At 42.4% G+C, this 25,566-nt stretch overlaps 1 protein-coding gene across 2 annotated transcripts in view; it reads right to left on the bottom strand.

Moving 5' to 3' along the window:
* The window catches only part of LATS2 (large tumor suppressor kinase 2), a 51,610-nt gene extending 26,390 nt beyond the window's left edge, over positions 1-25,220 (bottom strand). The window contains exons 1-2 of one of the 2 annotated variants that reach the window (XM_087757564.1): positions 25,040-25,220; positions 20,053-20,626 (exon numbers count right to left, since the gene is read on the bottom strand). In XM_087757564.1, coding sequence (XP_087613690.1) covers positions 20,053-20,385 — 333 coding nt within the window. In that variant the 5' untranslated portion in view covers positions 20,386-20,626; positions 25,040-25,220. The remainder of the gene's footprint in view (positions 1-20,052; positions 20,627-25,039) is intronic. The other variant, XM_087757565.1, reaches the window with a different exon arrangement.
* Positions 25,221-25,566: the final 346 nt, after the last annotated feature.

Below are 25,566 nucleotides of genomic sequence, written 5' to 3'. Positions count from 1 at the left end.
AAGTCAGCTGTTGCCCAGAAAGTCACACGGTGCTGCAAATTTGCAGTGCTTGGTATTGTTCATTGCATTTCTCCACACCCAACTCTACAAATTGAATTTTGCATCTATCCCTGTTAATGGTGCCTCTGCCATTTTTACTGAGTGCTGCCTACTTAAGGCATTAGAAGCTTCCTTATATTTCATTTATTTAACATTTAAAGAGTGATACTCCTCTCCCATCCTTTTCTTGTAACTTTATATGTTCTTTTTTTCAGTTTTAAACCACTAGAACTTTCAAGTGTTGTTTTAAAACCTCTTCTCCAATGCAAGAAAAATTCAAAGACAGTAAAATTAAGTCGCCCATTCATATTCAAGGTCAAATACTAACACAATGTTCCGAATCAGGCTCAAGCATATTCCCAATATGGCCTTTAGAAGCTTAGGAGAGTTTTGGTCCCCTTAACTTTTCTTTGGGGAGTACTTTAACAGAACTATAAAACCTCCAGGATATCTGGTTGGAATGCATTACCACTGAACTGTTCTCTCCTTTGAGGATTTATACCACAATGGGACCCCAACGGACATCAAGCAGTAATGCACAGTCAAAAAGAAAAAAAATAAATCTGAGAAATATAGCTCTATTGTGAGACAAATGAAGGCTACTTCTCTCTCAGCCTCACAGTCCAATGCAGCATGCCTCATGTGACTGAAGAAACATCTGGGTTTTATCTTGAGATTCCTAATATTTTTCAGTACAGACACATACACACGCAGAATTCAAGTGTGCTGGGCAAGACAACTTGGCATATTTATCGTTCAAAGAGTAGAAAGATGTAGAACTCACATACAATATTATTTTTTTTAAAATTTGTTGGCATTTTTAAATTTTATTTATTAATTGTAATGCTATCTTTTCTTTAAATTCTCAAAAATATGAAAAAAGCATTCAGCTTTTAACATTTTAAAATCAATATGCTCAACCTTGTAATACAATATACTCAAACTGCAGCACTAGGGATCTCATTAGACATTTTCCAGAAGTCTCCATGCAGTGCTTAGTTTCATTAACTCTATCAAATACACATGTATAACTACAGGTCCAAAAGTAAGAATTGCTAAACACTGCTGACTACCACTTAACGATTTTTAAGACTGCAAAAATATCCCTTTGGACCGAACTGCTGCTGCAACTGCTAGTCACTGCAGCTTTCTGCAGTTGCGAGATAAAACTCTCAACTCTACCAGTGCTAGAGGCAAAAAAGAAAAAGAGAAAGAAAAAAATCTGGCTGGATAAAATATCTTAAGGTCAGGCTTTTTACATGTAAAGCAGCCGCAGCAGAATTATTCACATTCTTAGCACATAGCTGACCGGGACAAGATTCCACGGAGAGGCAAACAATTCCCCCAAGAGAGCAGCTGCATCTTCCTCAGCTCGGGAGCTACCGGGGGGAGGGAGAAATGCCCACCAGGGTCCTCAAAAGTGACCAAGAGTGGGAAGAAAATGAAAGACTGCTTCTGCTCCATGGTAATGCTTCACACGACCGCTCCTTTTCTGTGCTCAATGAGAACAGAGAAGTGTAATAAATAAATAAATAAATAAGTGAAAATAAAGCCAGCTGCTAACACACACTTTGATCAATGTCCTAGAGGAACCTCGTAAGCAGACACCCTAGTCCGGTTAAACATAGAAGAGTAGGGGGGAAATATTAGATAATACTGAACAGAACAACTGAAAGGAATGCAGTCATCTGGCTTTGCCTTTATTGCATAATTCTGTTCAGAAGTATCTTTTGAAAGTATAAAACCATTTCTTTCTAGGTTTCCACAATATCTTTCTTAAATTGTCTTTTTTTTTGTGTAGTATTTCCTTAGCAGTATCGTTACTCAGTTCACCTTGACATTATTTCTGTTGGCTATCGGCCAAGTGGCACGCTTTAGTAGTCAAGACACACAGTACTGAAGAAGCATCCTTCTCTCTCCATTCCATTTATGTGCAAAGGCTGCAATATGTATTTTAGGTTGTTGTCAGAAAAGAAATCCTCTTGCAAGATCCTCCTCAATGCCATCCCCCTAACATAGGTATCTCCTCACAAACCTGCCACTAGCCATCAATGAAATCAGCCACAGCAACATGAAAAATGACCATATCACTACTTTCAGCATTCATAACTTAGTCTTCACATATTATTTTCCAGCTGCAAGTGTGTCAGCAGAAAACTACTCCCACCTTGTTCCTGGCTGCCCGTCACTGCTCCCTGTGCCTGAGGTATCACCTGCTTCCCTCTTCCCTGACCACACTGCGGTCCACTCGCCGCCAAAGACAGCTGGGTTAGCACAGACCTATGATTTAGCTGTTGAAGCCAGCTCAGCTCATTTTGACCCAAGTGAGCTAGGGTTAACTCCAGCAGCAGCTCACTGGGGCAGTAAGACCTGGGTGAGAGGAGGAGTAAGAAGAGACAGCACTGAGCAGATGGCCGTCTCTGGAGCACAGCTGGAAGGAGGAGAGCACATGAGCGCAGGCTGAGCTTTCTCTCGGCATTTCCTCTGATGGTGGTTGACAGCCAAGGCAGCTGCCACTGCTCTCAACTTCTCTGCGGCTTTCTGTGCCCCCTGACGTACCCGCCAATTGTGCTCGTGTCTCTCCCACCATCCCCAAAAGTTATTTTTAACCTGGATCAGTTCCCTGATCAGTCACCGCTCAGCTCCGCAAACACTGTGCTGGCACAGCTTGCGGGAATGAACTGGGGAGGAATGAGCGGGAAGATGGGCTGCTCTGGCAGCACCACCGAAAGCTGCGCTCCTGGAGCCCCAGCCCAGGAGTCTCCTCCCCTTCCTCCACACCAACCTACAAACTTCCCAGGTGAATGGAATACGCTCGTGATATCTCAGACCATAAGGTTTTTCTTTTTTTTTTCTCCTCTATGCTGCCTTAAGAAAGTTTTTAATTGCAGTATTTTGTGTGTCGGTGTCATGTTAGGTTTAACAAGCTAATCTCTCTTACTTGTGCAGTTATCACCTAATATTTCAAGGCAACAACAGGACATTTTTCAGAAATACATTTGATCATCTTAAAAAGATATAGCCAAGGGGAAACAGTCTTACATGACAGGCTATAAATCAACGTGTTAGACAAGTAATTTTAAACCACAGGAGGAAGAAAAAACCAAATCTCACTGTATCAAGCCAATAAAAACCCTGTAACACTGACTCTAGAAGATATTGGACCTATTCCATAACAACTATATTTCTTAGGAAAATACAGTATTTTGAACTCTAAAAAAGTCTGAACTTGATTAGACTGAAACAAAGGAGAGGGAGGAAAGCAGAGCAGAGGACACGATTCCCCTTATACTTCCTCCACAGTTGGAAGTCTGAGGAGGAAGCTTGAGAAGGCTCAAGCAGATAAAGATAAAGAAACCGTTCCCTTGACCAAGTCACCCGGTGTTGACACATTCGCTTACTAGTTCCCAGTAATCCTGGCAGTGGATCAACATTCCTCACCTCCCTCCTTCAAGCATTTACTCAAACTTTTAGATTGGTGTTTTTCAGTGCTCTCAACCCATGTCACTTGATAGGGGAACAAACGGCAATTGTTTTTCAGGCATCATTATTATTATTATTATTATTATTACAGCACATGCTCAGTTGCTTGAATACTATCCAGAGACAGCAATGTTTCTTCTGAGATCTGGGGTGCAAAATATCAAGAAACAAATAAGAGACAAGTAATCACTTTTCTTCCTTGAGAAAACACATTCTTAAAAGTGAGGTCTACAACAAAATCACACCGGGCAAAATTCTTCTCGAATATTTCAGGTGCAGAATGAAACCTGGCCAGTGCTTTGATGGAATAACACTGTTAGTAACAAGCACAACGCTACATGGCCTGGAAGGGAGGCTTCATAATACAGCACCCCAGAAACTATGACCCTACGATGTGCTGTAGTGCATTGGTGAACATCTCAGTTTCTGGATGAAGTAAAAAAATACAGTTTCTATGCACCTGTTCTACAAAGCTGCCAAAGGTAAAGCTATATGTCTGGTTAGGCAATCCAGTTCCAAGTTCCTAAATTTCCCCTATGAGAACTGGGTGGAGACAGTACTCCTACTGGTTTCTAACCTGTGTGCGTGTTGCCAAGTACTGTTAAACAGATGTCATTGCATCACACCACACTGCAGGTTCATGAGAAGATCTGTGTTTGTACTCTTTGAGCATACCAAGCCCAAAACAAAGCTAAGCCTCCATGGTAATGATACATGGAGACGGTCTCTGTATTTTGATGATCGAGTTCACGCTACACCAGTAAACTCTGAGAGGTCGTCTCAGAGTAATTTCTGTAGCTCCAGAGAAACGCTCTTTCCTCATTTCTACTGTGTGCATCTTACTTGGGCTCCTTTCTGTGTGCACATTGCCTTCAATAATGCTGTGAGACACAGAATTACAGATGCAACGATTCCTGAACAGCAGTGTTGAAGAAGACACTCTGCTTCCAAGGTCAACATTCACTTCCTGCAACAAGCACTGCAACTCTCTATTCTTTTCTCTGAGGCATCCATCAGCTCTTGAAATTGCTGACATTATGATTAATTATTTTTACTCAAGCTTTCCAGTGTCTGCCACCACCTTCAAAGACTAATTACAAAGGCCAATGATAAGCAAGCTTAGAAGTATGTGTATATACATACATGTATAGAAGTATGTGTGAAAACCTGAATTTAGGCAATTTTTTCCACAACTGAAATTTGTAGGATTTATATTCCAGACCATGCAGTATCTGAGATGTTGGAACTATCCGAAGTACTGCCATACAAAGAAAACAGTAATACTTGTAGTAGTTCCATATGTAGCCCATTACTAGAATGACTATGATTCTTGTATATCAATTTTAATACTCAGTTTTCAACTTTCAGCTCGTCTCTGCAAAAGGGTAGAGCTAAGAACCTAGAGAAGAAGTACCCTAACCTGCAACAATCTGACAGCCTACATCTTAAATAGGATCTATATCCTAAACGCCAAGTGAGCTTTCAATGAGTACTACAATGCTCCCATCTAAGCGATCTATCTGCCAAGCAACTTCTGCATTCTTTCTAACCTGAAGCATATGGGCTGGGACACCCCACCAGCTGACTACTCTTTTACTCCTGCTCTGAACATTTACCCATGTTTTCAATACAACCTCAAGCTCTCCTCTGCAAGAACATTAAGTAAGCAGACACTAAGAATGACAGAGATATCTATGCAAACAATAAAAACACTAAACATCATTATCCTTTTATCTTCTCTGTGCTGCAACCTTCCTACATCCCTACCCTAAGAACATCAGTTCAGGTTGTATGTCTTCTGGGTAGAGACCTCAATTTTACAATGATGCTGTACCACACAGCTTTACTGCAATGCCAATATAACAGTGGCTTTGTATTTGATTATCGCTGTAACGGAGCAATGCAAATGTGAAACCCAAGGTGAACAGTAAAACTCTTGCTAGCGATTTACACTGGTAACACAATCCATCCTACACCAAGCTTTTCCCAGTTTCTAACACGCAGGTCATAGACCACAGATCCTGTTCTGCCAGGAAAGGCACCATCATGTTTTCTTATAATGTCATTACAAATGCTTGGAAAACTGTGGACACCAACATCATAACTTAGAGAAGAAAGAAGGAAAATACTGGGTACGCTTCAAGTTACAGGAATACCTTAACTGGTTATTAATTATCACATATAGCTGGGTTTAATCGTCCATGTAGTCTGAAATCCAAGCTACTGATATTAAACGGATTTGAACAGATTTCCATTTCAGGCCAAAACCTGTGCCAAAACCTAAGTCTAAGTAAATGGACTTAGCATGTGGGTGTACTGGTGGAACAGGAGGACTCCTACTGCTCAAAATAAGCAGCAAAGCTCTGGCCTGATGAAATCAATAGGAATTTTACTGCTGATTTCAACAAGGACAGAATTTCAGCCCAAGAATCTTCATCTTCCACCATGGTGGGCCTGGGGATATGCTCCCAGTCTAGATATATGCACAGTTGATCCGCAGTCCCAAACACACTACTCTTCCCAACTTTCTCAGCTCACCGCATTCTGCACAGCAGTACTCAGAGAACAGAGCCAAGTTCTACCAGAAACTCAGACTGTGCAGGCTCTTCACATTTTGTCTTCTGACTCAAGCATCCAAGGTACCCTCTGTTGTTGCAGGTGGGGTCTGAGGAAGGAGAACACTGTTTGTTACTCAGTAGCTGATGAAATGAAAAGGCCTCCCCAGCCCCTCCGCAGCACTTCCTGCAATGCTCCATACACTAAAGTCATATACCACTACAAGCTGGATTGCAGCTCAGTGCATTCCAGTGCACTTTGTCACGCTCCCCTGACCGATACTATGCCAAAAATGACTAGCTTTAACAGTTCTCTGGTGAATAAAAGAGCTTTTGCAACTCTGAAACAGAGCTGAGTTTTTAATTAATCTTAAATCTGCTTTTCTGTTCTGAAGGAACATTTTTAATGCTGCCTGTAATTCCTCTTCTGTGCTTCTTTTCTTACTTCTGTAGTGACTTTTGTGAAGATAAAGGGAAAAATTCAAGCTGACTAGTTTTTAAAAGCCTTAAAGAGACCTCCAAAATATGCCTGAAGGAAGTAAAAATATGAACTAGCAAAATACGAAGATGAAAAAGATCCACATCATGTTCATATAAATCTAGAAATACATGGCAATGAGCCAGAAGATTCACAAGACAGCTACCATAGAGAACAAAATCCAAAGTACAGCTGGACTATCTAAACAAGCATAGAGCAACATTATCCAAGATTTGCACATTTATTGTTTATTTACTCAGTACCCAACTGAGCACAATCTTGTGGAATACAGACTGCTCCTGCAAACATCCCTTCTACTCAGATACTCTAAGCACTTATAGTTATAGACTGTGCCCGAAGAAACTTTCCTTTGTAATCTCGTATTCAAAACCCATGCCTACAATTGCCAAAAGAACGTGATTATGAGAAAACTGTAAAACTAATGTAAGTATTTAACAGAGTAAAGTGCTCGTTATGTCAATGCTTGGCTCCCTTCTGTAGCAGAATACCAGCATGTTACATGTGCACCCAAAAAAGGATCACATTTCTCTCCAAGCCAGTTAGCTTTGCTCAGCACATCAAGAACTGTTGCTGGTTCCAGCCCATTTTTGGAACAGAGGGTTTTGCTATCCAACCCCATCTCCAGGCTGACCTGGAAATATGCCTGCCCTGATTGCTACTCGTGTATGGAAATAATAAAGCTATTTTTTTTACATGAAAAGCAAATCCTTTATTTTCCCAAAAGCAAGAACAGCCATTGCAACAAGCATAGAAGCCAGGCGTTTAGAATAGAGGAGGGTGTTACCTACAAGTATAAAAAGCAATTAAGCCTTGTGAGCAGAGCATGTGGGCAGGATGAGGGGTTAAGCATGACTTTACACAGCAAGCACACAAAAAAACACTGGAGAGAGGGAAGTGGGGAGGAGGAAAGCAAGGCAACCTGGAGCTTTTAAATTCAATAGGCTGGCAAGGTGGGGAAGACGCCTCTCCTCTGCAGCGCCTGCCAGCTAGAGAGAGCAGCAGTCCCTCACTGTTGGGGGGACGCTGCTGAGAGCCCCATGCTGCTTTCCCTGGTTTGCAGGGAGCAGCTCTGGCTCAGGCTACTGTTTCTTCCACGCTGCAGAGCTGAAGAAAAGGACTTTCCTAACACCCAAGCACAAGCCCTCGCTGAACATGCACTGGCTTTGGTCATGCAGGCAGCTTGGGGGATGACAGACCAAAACAGCACTTTAGTGTGCATGATTAGGATTTTCATCCTCAAAAACTACATCCAATTTTCAAGGCAGATGATACTTCATTAGCACTAATGTTCCTCCAGTTAAAACAACCAGTTTGCTACTAATGGCTGAACTCAGCACTACCAGCTTCATGACCTGATTGCCCTCCTCCCCAAGTAAATGCCAGACATCATCCTCTCTGCTCACACATCCACTTCCCGCTTTTTAGAAGGGGCTTCATCCTTGTCATGCTTCCCATTTGCCCTCATGATTGTCAGTTATCACACTCCTGTCAGAGTTTAAACCTCAGCAGTAACACCTCCTCTATCCATTAGCTCCCACGATCTGAAAGTAAAAAAAAAAAAAAGGGGGGGGGGGGGGCAGAGAGAGAGGGGAAGTAAAAATAAGTTCCATTGAGCCTCTTCCCAGACTGGGAAACCACAAAACTACTATGTGAAAGTGGCAAAACAAACCAGATCTGTGGTCTAGTGGCAGGGTTTTCCCCAAATTCATGGACTCAAAACTTTGTGTGCAAGGAGGGTTGATGGTGCCCTGCTAGTTTGACTCGGGGTTTTGTCTAGTGCTGGGCAATGGTCCTGTTTTAAGGTAACAGGAAAGAGGAAAAGAAGGCAGTTTTATGCACAGCTGAAAGTAAGATAGCTGGCCTCCCCTACATGCTGTGCTAACGCTACGGCTGCTGTTGTTTGGCCCATGTAGGGCAGGGTGATGACTGAATTCAAACTCCAGTAGACAGTGGAGAGCTTGGGAGCACAAACCCTCCTCCATGAAGCAAGAGGAAGAAAATGGCTCTTCGCAAAAAAACAAGGAATCCTGTTAAACACATAGTGCTGCTATTTGCCCAAAATAGCATTCCTGGAGATGCTGAACAATTAGCAGGACATTCTGACCTTCCCAGGAATCTGGGAGAAGGCAGTTCCAACACCGGAGCTCTGCCACAGAACGTGCTGCAGCTCAGACTCTCCTCCGCCTCCTGAGCAGAGGTGTTCCAGGCTCAGGAGGCAACAGCTTCTCCCTGGCAGTAAATCTGAGCACCCATTTCTGCATAAGTGTAGAACAGGGCCTGCAACAGCAAGTTTTCAACCTCCAGCAGTTTCTAACCCTTAAGAACCACAGGAAAGTTCCTGGAAAAGTGGAACTGATTTGTAACAGAAGGTTTTACAGCACCAAAGTAGTACTGAAAAATACTTTTTCTAGGTTACTTTCATGTGGCTAAAAACCCTGAAGGTTCACTTCTCAGTAAACAGAGAGATGGGGGGCGGGAGGAGGCACACCAACGCAAATGAAAATTCTTGTGGCTTGCTTTTGAATTTGCTGGCACTTTGCAGCGAGGTCCTGCTTTTGTAGTATGGGGAGCTGGCTCGCCACGTGCCCTGGCAGAGACTGATGACTTCTGCCCACTTGTAAACTCCTTCTAGGCTCTAGGTCTTCAATTTGCACTGTTGAGCACTGCACCAACATCTTCTCTCCACCGTTTGCATGACAGCAACACCACACACGTGTTTCACAGGTTCTTCATAACACACCTTCGAGAAAGCACTCAATGAACTTAGTGTTTGCATTAGAGAACATAATAAAGAGATTTTCAGAATGGGAAGGATGGCCAAGGTGCAAGAAACGATCACAGGAATGAGATGGAAGTGAGCTTCCAGCAGAGCAACTGCTGGAGCACTTGAAAGAAAATTCTGCCCTGCTCCAGCACATAGCCAGCTGGTCGCTACCATGTCTGGGCAGCACGCATTACAGAGGCAATCAGGGGATCATCTAAAAGCACAATCAAGATTGGACACTCTGAAAAAACAGGCTCCAGCAAGGTGGAATGCATGTCTCTAGAGAAAATTATTCAGCACTCATTTGGAGCCAGGACAAAGAGAGCCCATATGGAGTGGATTTGTCTTGATTCAAAGATCTCTGTCATACGGCCACAACTTTTTATATTTTTAATTGGGACAGCCAGAGATTTTTCTGTTTTTGTAAACCAGGATACCCTGCACATTAATATTTCCAAGGTTCCAGTTACATTGATTAAATTAGATTTTATGCACCTTTATCAGGCTGACATCTGTCAGGAAGGTGGAGTGAACACAGCGACTGTTGCAGAGCTGAAGAAAAGCATGAATGGGACGGGTGGCTAGTTTAAGCACAGACTGTGGAGTCCTGACACTGAATGGAAGAAAAGATGCAGATGTGAAAATATACGAGGTGCGCTGTCAAAGTCACATTACAGTTGCATCTATAATTCTTTAGGATGTCACATCAAATCTAAGAAATAAGGTTGAAGTCTATAGAAGAGTTCTTTCTTAAGAGTTTGCAATTATTAAAAAAATTAATTAAAGGTATTCAGAGGCACAGGGAAAAAAGCATGTAGGAGGTGTTGAATATTAGTCATTCAAACCAATGGAGCAGAAAAAAACAGTGCAATAGGACAACAGGTAAAGGAAGGTATAGACTTGAATAGCCCTGAATATATTTAAGAGTTGATACAGTGAAAGAACGAAACAAACAGGGAGAGAAGGAAGCTGCAGAGCAGCAACGATGATCTCCAAGTCTGTGCTGACATTTTTCTTCTGTTTTGAAATAACCCACATCCACTGGATTCATAAATGGTGGATAAAATCCAAACCTATCCATATAGAGACTTATACAGGAGTAACTTTACACTGCTAGTTGCCCTACTGAAGTCAATCTCTTTGAAGGGCAAGAACTTAACTATATTATCACCTAGTATCAGCAGTCTTCTTCCTAGCATTTTATGTACATGAGGAGTAATACACTGCATCTTTGCATGCTTCGGCTGAAATGAGTAATTTACAAATCGTGCATTAGAGTAACAAAGGATATAGAAAACAGTTGCAAAATGCCTGGTCATTCAAGCAATCTACATTTAAATCTCAACATTTTTCCACTTACATTGCGTTTGTATTTCTCTAAATGCATAGAAGATAATATGTGTCGCAGTAACAGTTTCACATATGCACGCATACACTGATAACAATTAAAGACAAAGCAGCACGGAACAGTTATTTTCACAGGCTGTCCCAGCTATAGCCATTGCCTGATTCAGCAAGTTACAGGTACACAGTGTTCTTTGGCTTCAGCTTTCTGAAATTAACTGACCTAGAAATAATTTTTTAAAAGTATTTTCATATCCTCTCCTGTTCTCTTCATCCCTTGCCTCCCTGGGGAAATATTTTTAATTGCTTGGATTCAGTTAAAATGAAGAGCACAAGCTTCTCATCAGGAAAAATCCATCTCTTGCACTGCAGGGAAGCAGAACACAGCCTCAAACATTAGAATCTTGTTTACTTGGACTGAAAACGAAATCTTCAGTGCAGTACCAAATCCTATGGATTAAGTTCTTTGCAAACAGCTGGTACCATGCAAATATTGCGGTCGTCATAAGGCAGATATGCACACACGCATCTCTAATTTCTATGTGTCAGTTTGCATATAAGAAGTTTCTTATGAACTGCCAGTGACAGTCCAGATGGCAGGACAAGACCATTAGAACAAAACTAGTTTTGCTGTGCTGCAACCATAGCGGGGTGACCCCTCAAGACCAGAGCTGACAGAACCACCTCAGCAGAAGCCACATGGTATCAGGGCAGACACATCAGCTGCCAAGTAACATGAAGTCAGAAATATTCCAGCAGCAACAGTATTTTGGGTGACCAGCAGCAGATATGTAGAGCAGGTAGACAGCAAGAAGTTGACTGGTTGACTTTCACCAGGCTTTTATTTAAGCATCTTCTGAAGATGGGAAATTGGGATTGCTCTCAAGTCTGGACAATACGAGCCTGCTGCTGCTGTGGTAGGATAACACCGAAGACCATAATGCCACAGCAACTTCAGCCTGTATTTTGGTAATCAGAGGCATTTTTAATTTTTTTTTTTTTTTTTCCAAAAAGCTAGGGAATGATGAAAACCTAGAAATAAGGACCAGCATTTTCCACTCTAAGTCTCAGCTCCAAGCAACATAAAAACACCAGATCTAAGCTACATTCACAATTACATTATGAACATAAACAGAAAAGAGTGAAAAAAGTGGAATGTATTTCACATGCTGTACACACCTTATGTAAGGATAAGGCCCAAATTAACACAGACATCTGTAGCTTTAAGCAAACAGACAGGGTGTCCCTCCTAGAATTTACTAGTGCGAACTGCATTTGTTCCAGCAGTACCTGATTGTAAAACATCTACTCTACAGTAGCTATATGTGTAGTGAGGCAGCTTGCAATCCAGCCAGAATTCCTTCCTAAGTCAAATAAAGGAAAACCTGCCCAGCTGTTCGTTGAGATTGTTAAAAAAAAAAAAAAAAAAAAAAAGAGGCAATGATGGGGAATTAATGGACATACCCAACAAATGAGAAAAACAGCAGCTGCCATCACCAAGCAAATTCGACCTAAAGGTCTCTTTCATGTCTCTCCTCGCGTATCTTAGACAGCATTGCATACATGCATTTGTAAGTCACAGAGACAGCCAGCACCCAAGGAACAAAGAATATATGTACTGGAGCCTGATTTATGGCAGGTTGGGGGGATACACAGACAACACATATGGGGCACGGACATTATATAGGAGTCACCACCACCACAAGCAGCTGCTGAGCAGGATTTGAATGCTGTGCCCAAGGGAGCACCAACAAGCTGTGGTCTGCTTGAGAGTGACATGATCAACCTCACAACCAAAAAGCACTTCTGCTGTGTTTTCTAGCACATAACCATTCACCTTCACAGCAACAGTGGTGTAATCCTCAGTCCCTGCCTCCTGGGCATGACCATGCTGATCACTGTTTCTCTTTCCAACAGGGGTCTGGTAAGAATTCAGCCAGCATCTTGAATATTTCCAGAAAACAGAAACACAGTTGTAATACTACCATGCTTTCAGGAAATGCAGTCACAGTAACTTCATTCTGTCCTTGGGCAAATATGACAATATCTGGCAATGACATTTTATAAATAAAATGGAAGAAAAAGTAGCTTAGTTCCCTTCAGTTTATCAGATTATATTATGCAACTGAATGCTTGGCTACGCTTTTGTAATTTAAATAACTACAAGCTCATGTACCTGCTGACAGTATTTCTACACAGGGTACAGATGAAATTCCCCATGTTTTTTCTTCCTGTTAACTTAGTTTCAGTTCTGCTGATCAACTAATTTCAAAATGTCTGCAAAATAATTTTTCCTGTGGGTACAGCATGAAAAAACCGTGAGGAAAAAGGACTGCCATTGTTAAGTTACTCTGTATATTTGGCCATGCCTTAGGGAAATAAAAAAAGAAAAAGAAAAGAAAAAAAAAATCACTCCACACAAGTATGGCACATGCCTGTATATCACATGAGATGCAGTCATAGACTTTCATTTGCATTCTACTGATATTCAATTAGCAGCTTTAACATAAGCTTTTATTTAGTTTAGCAACTATCAGGAAAGCATTCCTAGGTTGAATTAAATGAATTCCAAATGCACATCTTGGATTACCTCTACGGACTGTATCATGCAAAAGCCTTGTATCCAGTCCTTCTACTAAAGCCTCTCTCTGAGTTTAGAAGTGTCATTCAATTTTTTTTGAGAAAGAAAAAAAGGCCAACTACAAACACAACCAAAAAAATACTCCCCCCTGTACCCCCCATGCAGAGATGCTATTTTTCAGTCTCAGCATAAAATCACATTGGTTCCTCTCAGATACAACTGAAAAGAGCAGCAGAGATTTAGGCTGAGAACAACAAAAAAATGTAAAAGGAACAGAAGGAACAGTTACACCCTATTACTATTGTGATATCAACTTCCTGTTATAATAATGGCAATCTTTACTTTTGGTCACAAGGGCTTTTTTTTATTCAGAGACTGAAGTTAATGCTTATGCAGAATTTTTAGTGACTGTGAAGCCATTTCCTTTTTTATTAAAAAAAAAAAAAAAGAAAGAATAGCTCAACCTTCTTCTGGCAATTAAATTTTAATAAATACAATTTAAGTATCCAATGCAAGTTAATCCTGCACCCTGTTACAGCAATATATAACTTTAGACTTTTATATTAGCTCCCAAGCTTCTAGAATGATTATCTGACACGAGGAATAGGGAAGCATGAGTTTAACATAACTCAAGATTCACACTTATCTGCAGTTGAAGTCTGGCATCTGATTCCTGTTCTGTCATTTCAAACATAATCCTATTACCAAGTTGCAATTTATTCTATAGTTTGCTGAAGAAAAAAGCAGACTAACAGGAATAAAGGGCAGAGTTTAAAACATACTGCAGTCTTGTTCAGTGCCATATTACTGCCCAGCTGCCAAGAAGCCACATTTTGTCATGTGAAGGAGCACATGCAATCACCTACTACTGCCAAGGAGTATTTCCACCACCGCAAAAATGCAAGGGAAAAGACAAAATTCTTTTTCTTCCTTCTGCAGGACAAGAGCATACTCTAAGTCACACTCACACAGAACAAGACCAAGAGCACCTTCCCAAATATATTGCAGGAACTGCATCACGACACAGAGGATTTAAGTATATTCAGACTAAGTTTCATGAAGAAGTGACAGCAATGCAGGTAGACTGGACACAAGAGAAACAGGACAGAAGAGAGAGGTGTCGGCAGGTATCAGCTCAAAAGCAATCCTTGCCTCTTGCTTTCAGCCCCTGGAAAGCTATGACTCACTTTTTCTGAAGCAGCTAAAAACTGAAATGACTTAAGGGGCTACCTTCAGGCATATTGGTGGGAAAACACATTTCCTTACATGCTTTGATGGAAGAACACTGGATGATACTCGAAACTTCTCGGAAATGAGAAAAAGGCTGGAACCAAAAAGGAATGTTAGAATGAAAAAGGTTATGAAACAAGCTCTGAACACATGTAGCCAAGAGAACAGAGAGTGAACAACTTACCTTCAAATGAGGGAGGCAAACGAACACACAAGAGACTGTCGGCCTGAATTATCAAATCTACTTCAGTTGCTAAAATAAAATCCTTCTCCTGCATTCAGCAGTGAGTGCCCTCATTTGAAGGCCTCTTTTTTCTCCTTGTAACCCAAGAATACTTATTTCCTCCTGAGCTGCAAGATAGCTTGTAATGACTCTTGCCACCTTTAACATATGTCCTACAGAATAACCTAGACAATCTTGTAACAGCTCATTCTTCAGTCATTTTTCATTAACAAAATAATCTGGACCGAAAACACCCAGAAGATGACTAAGATGTTCATCCTGGAGGCTTTGGAAAATAGCTGGGCAAGCAGAATGCTCACCACAGGTAAAGTTTACCCAAGCAGAAGACAAAATTTTGTTACAGGACAGGCCAATGTTATGAAATTAATTCCCCCATTTGCTCAGGGCTATTACAAGATTTGCTGCCCTTCACCTCGAAGATAAGCTGTCTTTTCAGACTTGTCCGCTTAACAAATACATCACAACAGATATTTTACTACAAGCAAAACTCCAGCCACGTATTAACTTTGCATTGTTATCTGCTTCTTCTCATCACTACAATGATAGGATGAAAAGTCATACTGCTCAGTAACACGCTGCTAGATGGCACATGGATTGTATGTGAACAAGCATGACCTAAAACCCTGTATAGAAAAGAAAAACCACAATACCAATTCCACATGCAAACATAAAAAGGACTTTCTGCCCAAGCTCTGCTTGGCATAGCAGAATTTCCCTCACTTAAAGAGGAGCAAATATTTGTTCAAATTGAGATAAATACTGTATTCCCCATTCTCAAAGTTTCCCAAAATCAAGCGGTAGTTCCCAAATCAGGGTAGAATCTTTGCCAAATGGGTTAAATAAAAAGGATGTAATCCATGATGAAGAGATCACAAGAATCCTGGAATGCAAGAAGGAGAATTAAAAAACAAAAAACAACACCCCCCCCCAAACACACCAAAACCACCTCACTTCTACAAAGTGAATTCCATTAATCCAATGTAATACAGATGACAAGATGGTCAGCATCATATTCTTAGACACATTACAGTACCCACAAACACCATTCCAGTTCCTTGAAAGACACTATAATTAGCATCCAAAGGACAGATCTTCCCCTTCAGAATCTTCTGATATTGGCACAGGTGGGGTGTACATGTTTTATTACAGAGATATTTATAAAAGCCTCTGGAAAAAATTAAACATAAGGACTTCCCCACTTCACATATTCACACAGTTATTCAGTGTATAGTACATGATGCATGTTACTGGAGGTACACAGCCTGTAAAAAAAACTGAACCATCATTTTTTCTTAAAAACAGCTGCCCAAACAAACTATGTCGAGAAATCTTCGCCCAGAAAAGGCACCCTTGCTCAGAGAAAAGAAGTTTGCTTGCAGGGAAGCCGGGGGAGCGATAAGTGTGTAACGTTCCACAGTTCATCTAGAACTGCTGCAGCCCACTCTACATTACAATGTCAGTGGCTGTTTATGCTCTAAGGAAGTACAGTAAGTACAGTACAGCCCATTCAGGTTGCTGGAATGTCACTGATCATATGCTCAATTGCATCTATTCATTAGAAAAATTCAATCCACAACAGCAGCTGCATTTACCACCACACCCCAAACGCCATCCAGTTGCCCCAGGTGATTCCAGCGGTTTACCAGCCCGCAGGACAGACGCTCCACACTCCTGTCCCTCTGCAGCGACTCTAAGTTACACTTCCACGCCCAAGGAGTTTTATTTACTGAAGAACAGTACATTAGCAGTGCTTTTGGCTTCAAGTTTTTGCAACAAAAACGGTCCAGCCTTTTGCATTCATATTCTACAAGTTTCAAAACAATTTACGCTGCACTAATTATTTTTGATGGAAACTTGCTCAATAATTACTGTTGAAAGGATGACTTAAGCAAACAACAGACAAGTTACTCCATTTGTTTGAGAAGAACTATGACTAATTATGTGTGTAGTTTTGTTTTGTACTTCTTAAAAAAAAAAAAGTGCAAGCCTGGCTTCTTTCAGGTCAACAGCAAAGTGCCCATTAAATTCTGAGGGCCAAATTTCACTACAAAGTCATAAGCTACACAATGGCTGAAAAGAAATCTTTGTGAAACAACATGGGTCATTTAAAAAGGCACTGGCAACTTCCTAATCAATTTAAAAAAAAAAACAACACAACAAAACAACAACACAACCCAAAACATTTCCACATGTAACACCTATGATGACTGTAACTGAAAGACACAAGAATTTTGTATTTACTTCATGAATTACACTGCATTTTATGTATTTGTTAAGTTTACCAGTTAGCTTATAACCAATTTCCTGTCTGTGTGGGTCTCTCATAGAGCAAGAATAAAGTAATAACATGTTATGATGTTTCCTTTTTATTTAATTAAACCAATTTCTATTTCATCTTAATACTTAGAGTCACTCAGGCAGAACAGGGAGCTACAAATCCTACCTTTATGTTACCTAATAGGCAACATCTCTTGTAGTATGTAAAATGGTTGTTGTTAAAAATCTAACCATGCTATAGATACGCTAGATGAGTGGAGCTAATAAGAGTAATAAATAGCAGTATCCCTTCCCCAGCCTCTAAAATTGGTACTCCTTCCTTCTTAATTGTCACTGCTCCCCTTCACCCTTCCAAAAATCCTTATTGTAGCCCAATAAACAGACTGAAGAAGAATCCCGATCCTTGCATGGTGTCCACCAGAACAGATTACCCACAAGGTTAGGATTACTTTCCAGTGTTCCATCTAGAACACCAAAAAGCATCAGCCCAAATCCAACTTGAAAATGGAGTTCACATAAGATCAAACCAAATAATGTTATAGCCATCTATTCATTCTTCACAGCTTCCTAGAATGCCCATGATTAGAGTTTCTTATGACAAATAGCCAAATTCAGGACACTTGCAGCTGTTAACAGCTGATTAGTGTATCATGAAGCAGGATGTGGAGCTGTAAGACCGGGGGGGGGGGGTTTCAATGCCCATTTACCAACCCCACACTAGCAGTGGGTCCAGAGGTAAATAAAACCACCCCTAAAGAAAATGAAGCTGACTTCACTTCTCTGTTAAACCAGAGATCTGTTAGCTGCCTGCAGGAGTACAGGAGGTGTCCGTGCAGTAGGCATTTAAAGGCTTTGATTTGCAAGCAGGGACAGGGTAGCTTGGGATGGCTGATTTACTGCACATCATACTCTCCAACAGTTCAGCATTTGATTCAAAACAGCTCAGGAGGGAAGGAAGAATCTAGAGGCAGTAATCAAGTCTGTCACCCTACACCATGCCATCCCCAGGGCCAGATACCATTCACACCATCTCAAGAAGCCCCATTCATTCACAGCCCTCCAGGACAGCCAACCTTCATATGGCCTGGTCCCACATCAGGAAACCCAGCGTTTTTAGCCACAAGACTCCAGTTTTGGAACACCTATCTGGACTCTAGCCGAATGGGATTCTGCTTACGCTTAGGTTTGAATGCCAAACACACCTAAGGGATAGGCCAAATAATGCCGTCTCCACGCAACAAGTCACAGCTAGGGAGAAAAGCTAAATGTGAGGATGGATGGATCATGGCCAGTGAGGGAAAAAAAAAAACAAACAAACCAAAAATGTGCAGGCAAATTCAAGGAGGTAGCAAAAATCTCCACATCGGAGTCAGAACTGGGCTTATTCTCAGTGCTTTATAAGAAGTAATACCACTGTATGAACGTTGAAGTCAAAATAGCTAAAGATATTAAAAACTTTACACATATAGTGCATTACATTGCCTTTAATACCAAGACATTTTAACAGGTGCTCAGGTATTTCTGTTTTATACATTGGCTTAACATTTCTGTGCTGTAGTGTGCTCAAAGTACTTTCCAAGATTTCAGTCCAACAAGCCTGTTCTGTATGTGAACGATTTGTCTATGTAACCTACCAAATGTGCATTTCCAATCCAGAATCCAGCTGTGCTCATTTAACCTTGGCTCATACGCACAGGGAGTGTTCTCATCCTAAACAGCTAGGGAAATTTAGAGGGTAGAGTTCTAAAAAACACTGTGTTTTCATGGCATGCGTAAGATCAGAGAAAATCCCTGGTTTCTCCAGTTAAATAATTCAGTACAGTATCTTGGTTCACTGGACCAGGAAGTGTTTAGTTGTACTGCAGCACTTCTCATTGGATCTGCAATCTACTCTAGCTCTGATTATCTCACATAGCATAAACTCTTTGGAATAGAAACAGCACTAATTAATGTCTATATAGCTCCAGAGAAATGCAGACTGTTTATAATAATGCTTGATGTTAGTTTTGTTATACAGATTCAGAATGTGGTCTAGGAGAGCCAAGAGACTCACACTCTGCCATGAGCGAATGGAGGTTAAGCTTTGAAATCAAGGAAATGCCACCAAAAGCACTTTGGTTTTAGATCTCTCCAATTTATATCAAGGACTATAAATGGAAATGTTTCAGCTTGTCAACAACCGCCATTCAATCACACAGGAAAAAAAGTTGTTTCTACAACAATCAGAATCTGAGCCCAAAACGGCACTTCATCTCTAAAAAGCAAAATTTTGAACTATTCCTGGACAGAGGTGAAAGTCAATACCAACACTGGAAGCACATGCAACATGAAACCAGCTCAACACAGAAAGACCTTGTTCTGCACCAGGTGAAAGATCTTTGAATTAAGAATACATTCTAGCATCAACGTTGGAATGACAAAAGCAAGCATCTCTGTGCCAAGTTCCTTATCTGAGACACGGCTACCACCTCTTGATAGAAGCAGAGAAAGTGAGGAAGAAGAGGTGTGCACCAAACCACTGCTGCTTCCTGAACATCCAGCCAGTTCCACCCGCTTCTGGCAAACAGCAGGTGGGCTTCTTCAAAGACCATATACTGTCTCTGTCATTTCTTTAGTTGCTTCTGACAGTGAACTGAGCTTAGATACGCCACACAAAATTCCACCCTATTACTCATAGCTAAGGCTTGTTCCAGTATTGAGGGGAAAAAAAGAAGAAAAGAAGGAAAAAAAAGGGCAAAAAAAAAAAAAGGAAAAAGACACGCTACCCTGTTCAGCCTTATGTATCAACTGGAGAAATCATAAGAGAACCATAGAGGTCACCATGACCATCTTTAACATGAATTAACCCCATACTAGGCACATCTCTCAACAGCAAGTCCATCTACTCTGCTAGTCATACAGCAACACGACTGCCAGAAGAAACGGTGCATTTTGTCAACTGGCAAGCTTGAGAACTTCCATCAAAATCCTTTCCTCAGTCCTGAGTATAAACGCATTTTGAAGGCAGTGACAATCCCCCTCCAAACTCATACGTACCTGATCGCAACCTGCATTCACCAGTTCCTGGAGCATCTGCCTATTTACTTCAACAGCTGCTGTAGTGCTCGACTCATTAGCAAAAGGCAGCAAAGAGTATCTAATTTCTCGCAGAGCTTTCTGATATGGTCCAAACTTAGGTGTTTGTCTCATCTGCTGCTGCCTTGCAGCATCCTTCCCTATTAAAATCTTAGGGTCCAGAGAAGTTTCACTGCCTGGTCCAATAGGTAGTCCTGAAGATTTGGATGGTTGCTTTAAACCTTCTCGAATCTCTTGTAACCTTTGTCTGCTGTTTCCAGAATATGTCGTAGCAGGAAAAGTCTTTGGCCTCATTGTTAATCCAGTTTTCTCTGAGCATAAATACAGCTTTATTCTTAGTTTTTTTAAATTACTTTATTTCGAAAAAGTGTCACTTGATGGTATCAATTTCTTGTAAACATAATCCTTCGAAGAGAAAAAGAAAAGGCAAAATTCTCAAGAAACTTCTGCCAACATTTTACTTCAGATCACGATCTTCACGCTTCCTACAGAAAATGAAAATCCTTGGAATCATCATTTTGCAGAATGACAGTGTCTGAAACAAAAGAAAATAGAAAGTACATGCAATTAAGTTGATACTGTAACTGCCTCTGAAGGGACAGCATGAAAATTAATCAAGTGAAAGTGAATCAGTTTAACCTATTAAGCTGTCACAGCTGGATTCCCTTTAATGATTTTCACTTTATCTGTTTTCAAGAACAGGATTCCAAGAGGCTTTCTCAACATAATCAATAAATAATTCCTTTTTCTTTAAAGTTTCATTGTCAAAATAAATTGAAATAAAAGCCTTAAGAACTACAACATTTAAGAATTTTACAGTACCTAACTGTTCCCACCCAATTGCATAACCAAATCCTGGACAAGCCTATCCTATTTCATAATTGGGGAAGAGTATGCTCATGAAATGTTTCCCCCCCCACTTAAGATTTTTTTCTTTTACATTAGCTGAGCTCAGTTTCAGAAATTTATGAAAAAGATTTATAATGGAAATATTGATGACTCTAACCATAGCAACTTCTGGTATTTCAATAACAAAGTAAATAACAGAAAGACAAGATATTCTGCCTTTCCACATGAATATCTTTGCAAACTCTGAAGGTAAAAATTCTCCCCAGAACTGGAAGGGGGCGGGGGGAGGGAAGGGAGAGAGGAGGGTATATGATATTTCATTAGCTGTGCCTAATAGGGTAGAAAGGGAAAAGAGCGGTAGATGGAGCTACTCAGTAACAGCAGAAGAGGCAGAATCAGCTCAGTTAGCATCCCAACACAGAAAAAATAGAAGACAGACAGCTTTATGTACCTCTTCTGACAGGCAGCTGAGAACAACTATGCAGCACAGCCAAGCTACTGTGCAACTTGTGATCTCCATGCAGCATGAAGTTACAGCAAGAATCCTACCTTAACTAAGTCTTTGCGGCAACATCATAATAGAAACATTAAATAATGGTGCATTCGGAAAAGGATTAAAAAGATGGCTTAATCAGAAATATCATCTCGCTATTGATGCTGTTTACACAAGTTTGCTTCTGCTGGTGCTATTGGCACTTGCAAAGTGACTCCTGAATGGTGCTCAAGCCACTTTGTTGGGAAGGTTAGAATTTTGTTCAGTTGTTTTCAAATCGCAAATACAGAAGATTGTAACACACCGTATGTTCTTCTCACTCACTCAGAAGTCGACTGGATTTTTTTTCTTTTAAAAAGGCACCTCACTTCTGATCATAGCACATTCATCACCTGAAGGAGTTTCTCCAGAAAGTATTCTTCTTTATTTGCACGTGCTCATACTAAAACTCAACTCATTGCGACAACTCTTCCTGTGATAGCTATAGTATTCCCCAAAAAACCAACCATTTCCATACATTTACTATCACTTCTCACCGCCAAGCAAACAGCTTACTATTGTGAAGGCCAAGAGAATCTGGACACATTCACCTCGGAAGCCCGTCACCGCTTCCTCATTAGTTCAGAGTCCACTTCAAGATTGCCTCTACAACCAAGGCCTGACACGCAACAGTGAAGTCAGACCCTAGACTCTTTTATGATGGTTCACCAGTCTGAAATGCAGGAGCACAGATTAATCACTTGAGATACAGTCTACATGTTATGTTCTTACAACACATGCCATATACTCCTCCACGTCTTGGCTGAAAAGCAGTAGAACTCTACCCTGAAAGCTCTAGGATCAAACTACTTCAGAACACACAATGAAGGGCACCCATGTCAGCCTCTTTTGCTAATATTTAAATGCTCAGTTAACTAAAAGACACCAATAATGTATTCGAGGTCTTGAGCTCCTCCACTTGGTACTCTCTAAGGATATCCTGCAACCTTAACTCATACAGGACTGAGTGACATAAATGCCCACGAGCATATTGGACGGGGTTTGTCACTTGTTTTAAAGGAAGTGCTAAAGCTGTTCACCTAGATTTTGATATTTCCACAAACAACAAATCAGCTGTGAGTCAATAACAGGTAAAGTTTTCATTGTTCTCAATGAAGACAAAAGCGACTGAAGAATCCCAAGAATAGAATTTTGTCTACTTAGTCAGAATATAGCAAAAGATTAAAAAAAAAAAACCAACAACATAATAGTATTGCAGCCTTTTCAGGATTACATCATAACTAGCTAGTGCTTAAAAGATACAGAGCAATTAATTGGTCTATAACTGTCTTTTCCTGACAGCAGCAGGCACCATATGGCTGGGTTTGGGAATCTGGACTGTTATTCCTTTTCAGTCCCTGTGCCAATCCCGAGGCCTGGGACACGCTGGAAAAGCTTGCAACCCCCCCACCTTCTTGCAGCAAAGGACTGCGTTCCCACTTACACACATGCTTCACATAAAGAACTTTTGTGACCTTTAGCCTAAGCTCGAGTCTAATAATGCTAGGTCAAGCCAGCTGGCAACTTCGTCAGCTTACGTTTACAATACTGCTAAACCAGAAAGAAACATTGATCATTTAGACAGTATGAATGAGAACATCAACAACAGTAAGTACTGGAGCTAACCGCAAGCGTGTTTCATATTTTGGAGAAGGGTTTTTTAACTAAATATGTAAGATAAGCCAAGAAATCAGAACATTAAATATTACAGATGATATACAAAGAAAGACAAGCTGCCTGCTTTTTAAAATCTTCCTGTGATTTGTTATTTAGCAAGAAATAAACAGGTTGTACGCTCTAAAAGATACATAGTGTGTCTAATTCTGTCTAAGCATTTCTGACTGTACATCTGGATTTGGATAACTCCAAATTCTTCTGATCTGCACCTTTCCTACAGCATGAATATATCAATAGCCTTCCTGCCATCACGAGAAATGACTTTTCAGAATAATTTTTGAGCTTCAAGCCATTCTGACTAAACAATCCTAAGCTTTTTTTTCCCAAAATGTTACACATTCTGCACTAATTAGAAGCTTCTCCATTATCCTGAAGATATAATATTTCAAATAAGCGCAGCATTACTTTAATTGAATCAAGTTAGAACAATTTTTGAATAACTGATTATATTTCTTCATTTGAGAAATACCAGTAGCTGCTCTGGCAGCAAACAACCAAGCACACTGAAATTATATGCTGATGCCTGTCGTCCCAGCAGCACTAGCTATTCACGCTCCTGCTTCTTCATTCACCAACAGGCTGCGTGTGCTAGTGGCTCGATGGAGCTGGGACACAGGCAAGAAACTAAAGCTCAGCTGTGTTTCACGAGCTAAGTCCCAAACCCGGAGCTGGCGAGCCGTTTCCCAGTCTATAACCATGCAGGCACTGTAGTGAGCTGAACTAGCGATCACTGCAGAACGAAGGAGTGAACTTTTAAGAAACTGCTACAACTGCCTTCCCTCTCTAAGTTTACAGGCATTGCTTTGGTTTTTTTGGAGCACAAATTCATGGAGGCAGGGACCGTCCACTTTGTACTGGAAGTTTAAGATTGTCAGGGGGTGCGGTGTCAGGAATTTCATTATTATACAAACCCTGCTCCCCTTTATAAGTGGGCACACGGTGAAAGTGAAAAGAAACGAAGCGAGGATTTTCCCCAAAACATTCCTCCTGCTAACAAAAAGTGTTCAAAAGTAACTCTGTGCCTGTGTGTCCCACTGCCAACCATAAGCACTGGCCCAGTCCAGCGCTGTGGGAAACAGCTCACCTTCCCCATCCACAGCAGACCAGCAGTAATTGACCGCAGAGCCTGGACACTCCAAATACGCTTTTTTGCGTCATTTGCGCGAGTGCCTTTGCCGGGGAAGGGGGTATTTCAACACGCACACCGCTCACGAGGCAGGAGAGAAGGTGGCGAAGTGCTCAATTTTGGCAGTGACCTTCAACTGCCTGGGAACAGCAGGGCCCCCGCCGCAGCCGGACGGGACCTCGCCGGCTCTGGATGCCCCCGGCCCCCGCCTCCAGAGACATCCCCCACCCCGGAGGGGTCTGGCCCAGGCTCGCCGCCTCCAAGCCCCGTGCCGGCCGGGAGTAGCCCCGGGGAACGCGGGCGCCCCAACCCCTTCTCCCCCAGCCCCAAACCCGCTCCTTTCGCAGGCAGAAAGCTCCCAAAATAAACTCCGGCCGTTTACCAGCAGCTCCGGCCTGCTGGGGGACCCCGCAGAGCCGGTCCCCACGGCGGGGGGGAGCCGGGCTGCCCGGCCTGGGGCAGCGGCCTCGGGCGGGCGGGCGGGCGGGCGGGACCCCCCTCCCCCTCCCCCTCCCGCCAGGGCTGGGCTGTCACACGGGTGTCCGGAAAATGTCGGAGCGTGCGGGCAGGGCGCCGAGGCTGCCCCGGGGAGGGGGGCACATACACGGGACGCTGACTCCCGCTTCGAGGACCGACCCTCCTCCGCGCCCCCCCCTTCTCCACACGACTTCCCCCTCAGGGCACAGCAGCCGGGGGGGGGCGGGGGTAGCGCTCACACCCGGGGCTGCGAGCAAACCGCCGCGCCCCCCCTCCCCTTCTCTCACCTCCTCGAGGCGCCCGGCGCCGTCGCTCGCCTACCGGGTGCCGTCAGAGAACGGCTCAACAACAACGACGACGTCGGCGGCGACCGCGACGGCACTGACCGATCTCCATCTTCCCCCTCGGCCGTCCCGGGCGCCGAGTGCGGGGCGCAGTCGGGACATTCGCTACATTGTTGGCATTCCATTCGCGTCACGTGACCCGCTGCGCCGCGTCACTCCACTCCCCCCCCCGCCCCTCCCGCCGCATACCAGCGGGGGGAGGGGCTTCTCGGGCGGCAGGGCGGGAAAGGCCGTTAAGGGTTGTCGCACCCTGAGGGGACCGGAGGGCGAAGGGGAGGCCGCCCCCGGGGGCGGCCTCCCCTTCGCCCTCCGGTCCCCCCCGGGATGCCCTTCCCTAGCTAACTTGTGACACTCCTTCCCCTCCCGCTGGGTTTTGGGGAGAGGGGTGGCTGACCGCTGCCTCCGCTCGTTGAGGTGAAAAGGGATGAGGTATGCGGCTTGGAGGTGCCAGTCCGCTTGCCCCAAACTCA

Source organism: Nipponia nippon, unplaced genomic scaffold (genome assembly GCF_047370975.1).
Source record: "Nipponia nippon isolate SJK-2023a ecotype South Korea unplaced genomic scaffold, ASM4737097v1 scaffold_2, whole genome shotgun sequence".
NCBI lineage: Eukaryota > Metazoa > Chordata > Aves > Pelecaniformes > Threskiornithidae > Nipponia > Nipponia nippon.
Note: the sequence above shows the minus strand (reverse complement) of the source record. Positions and strands in the feature narration are given on the sequence as shown.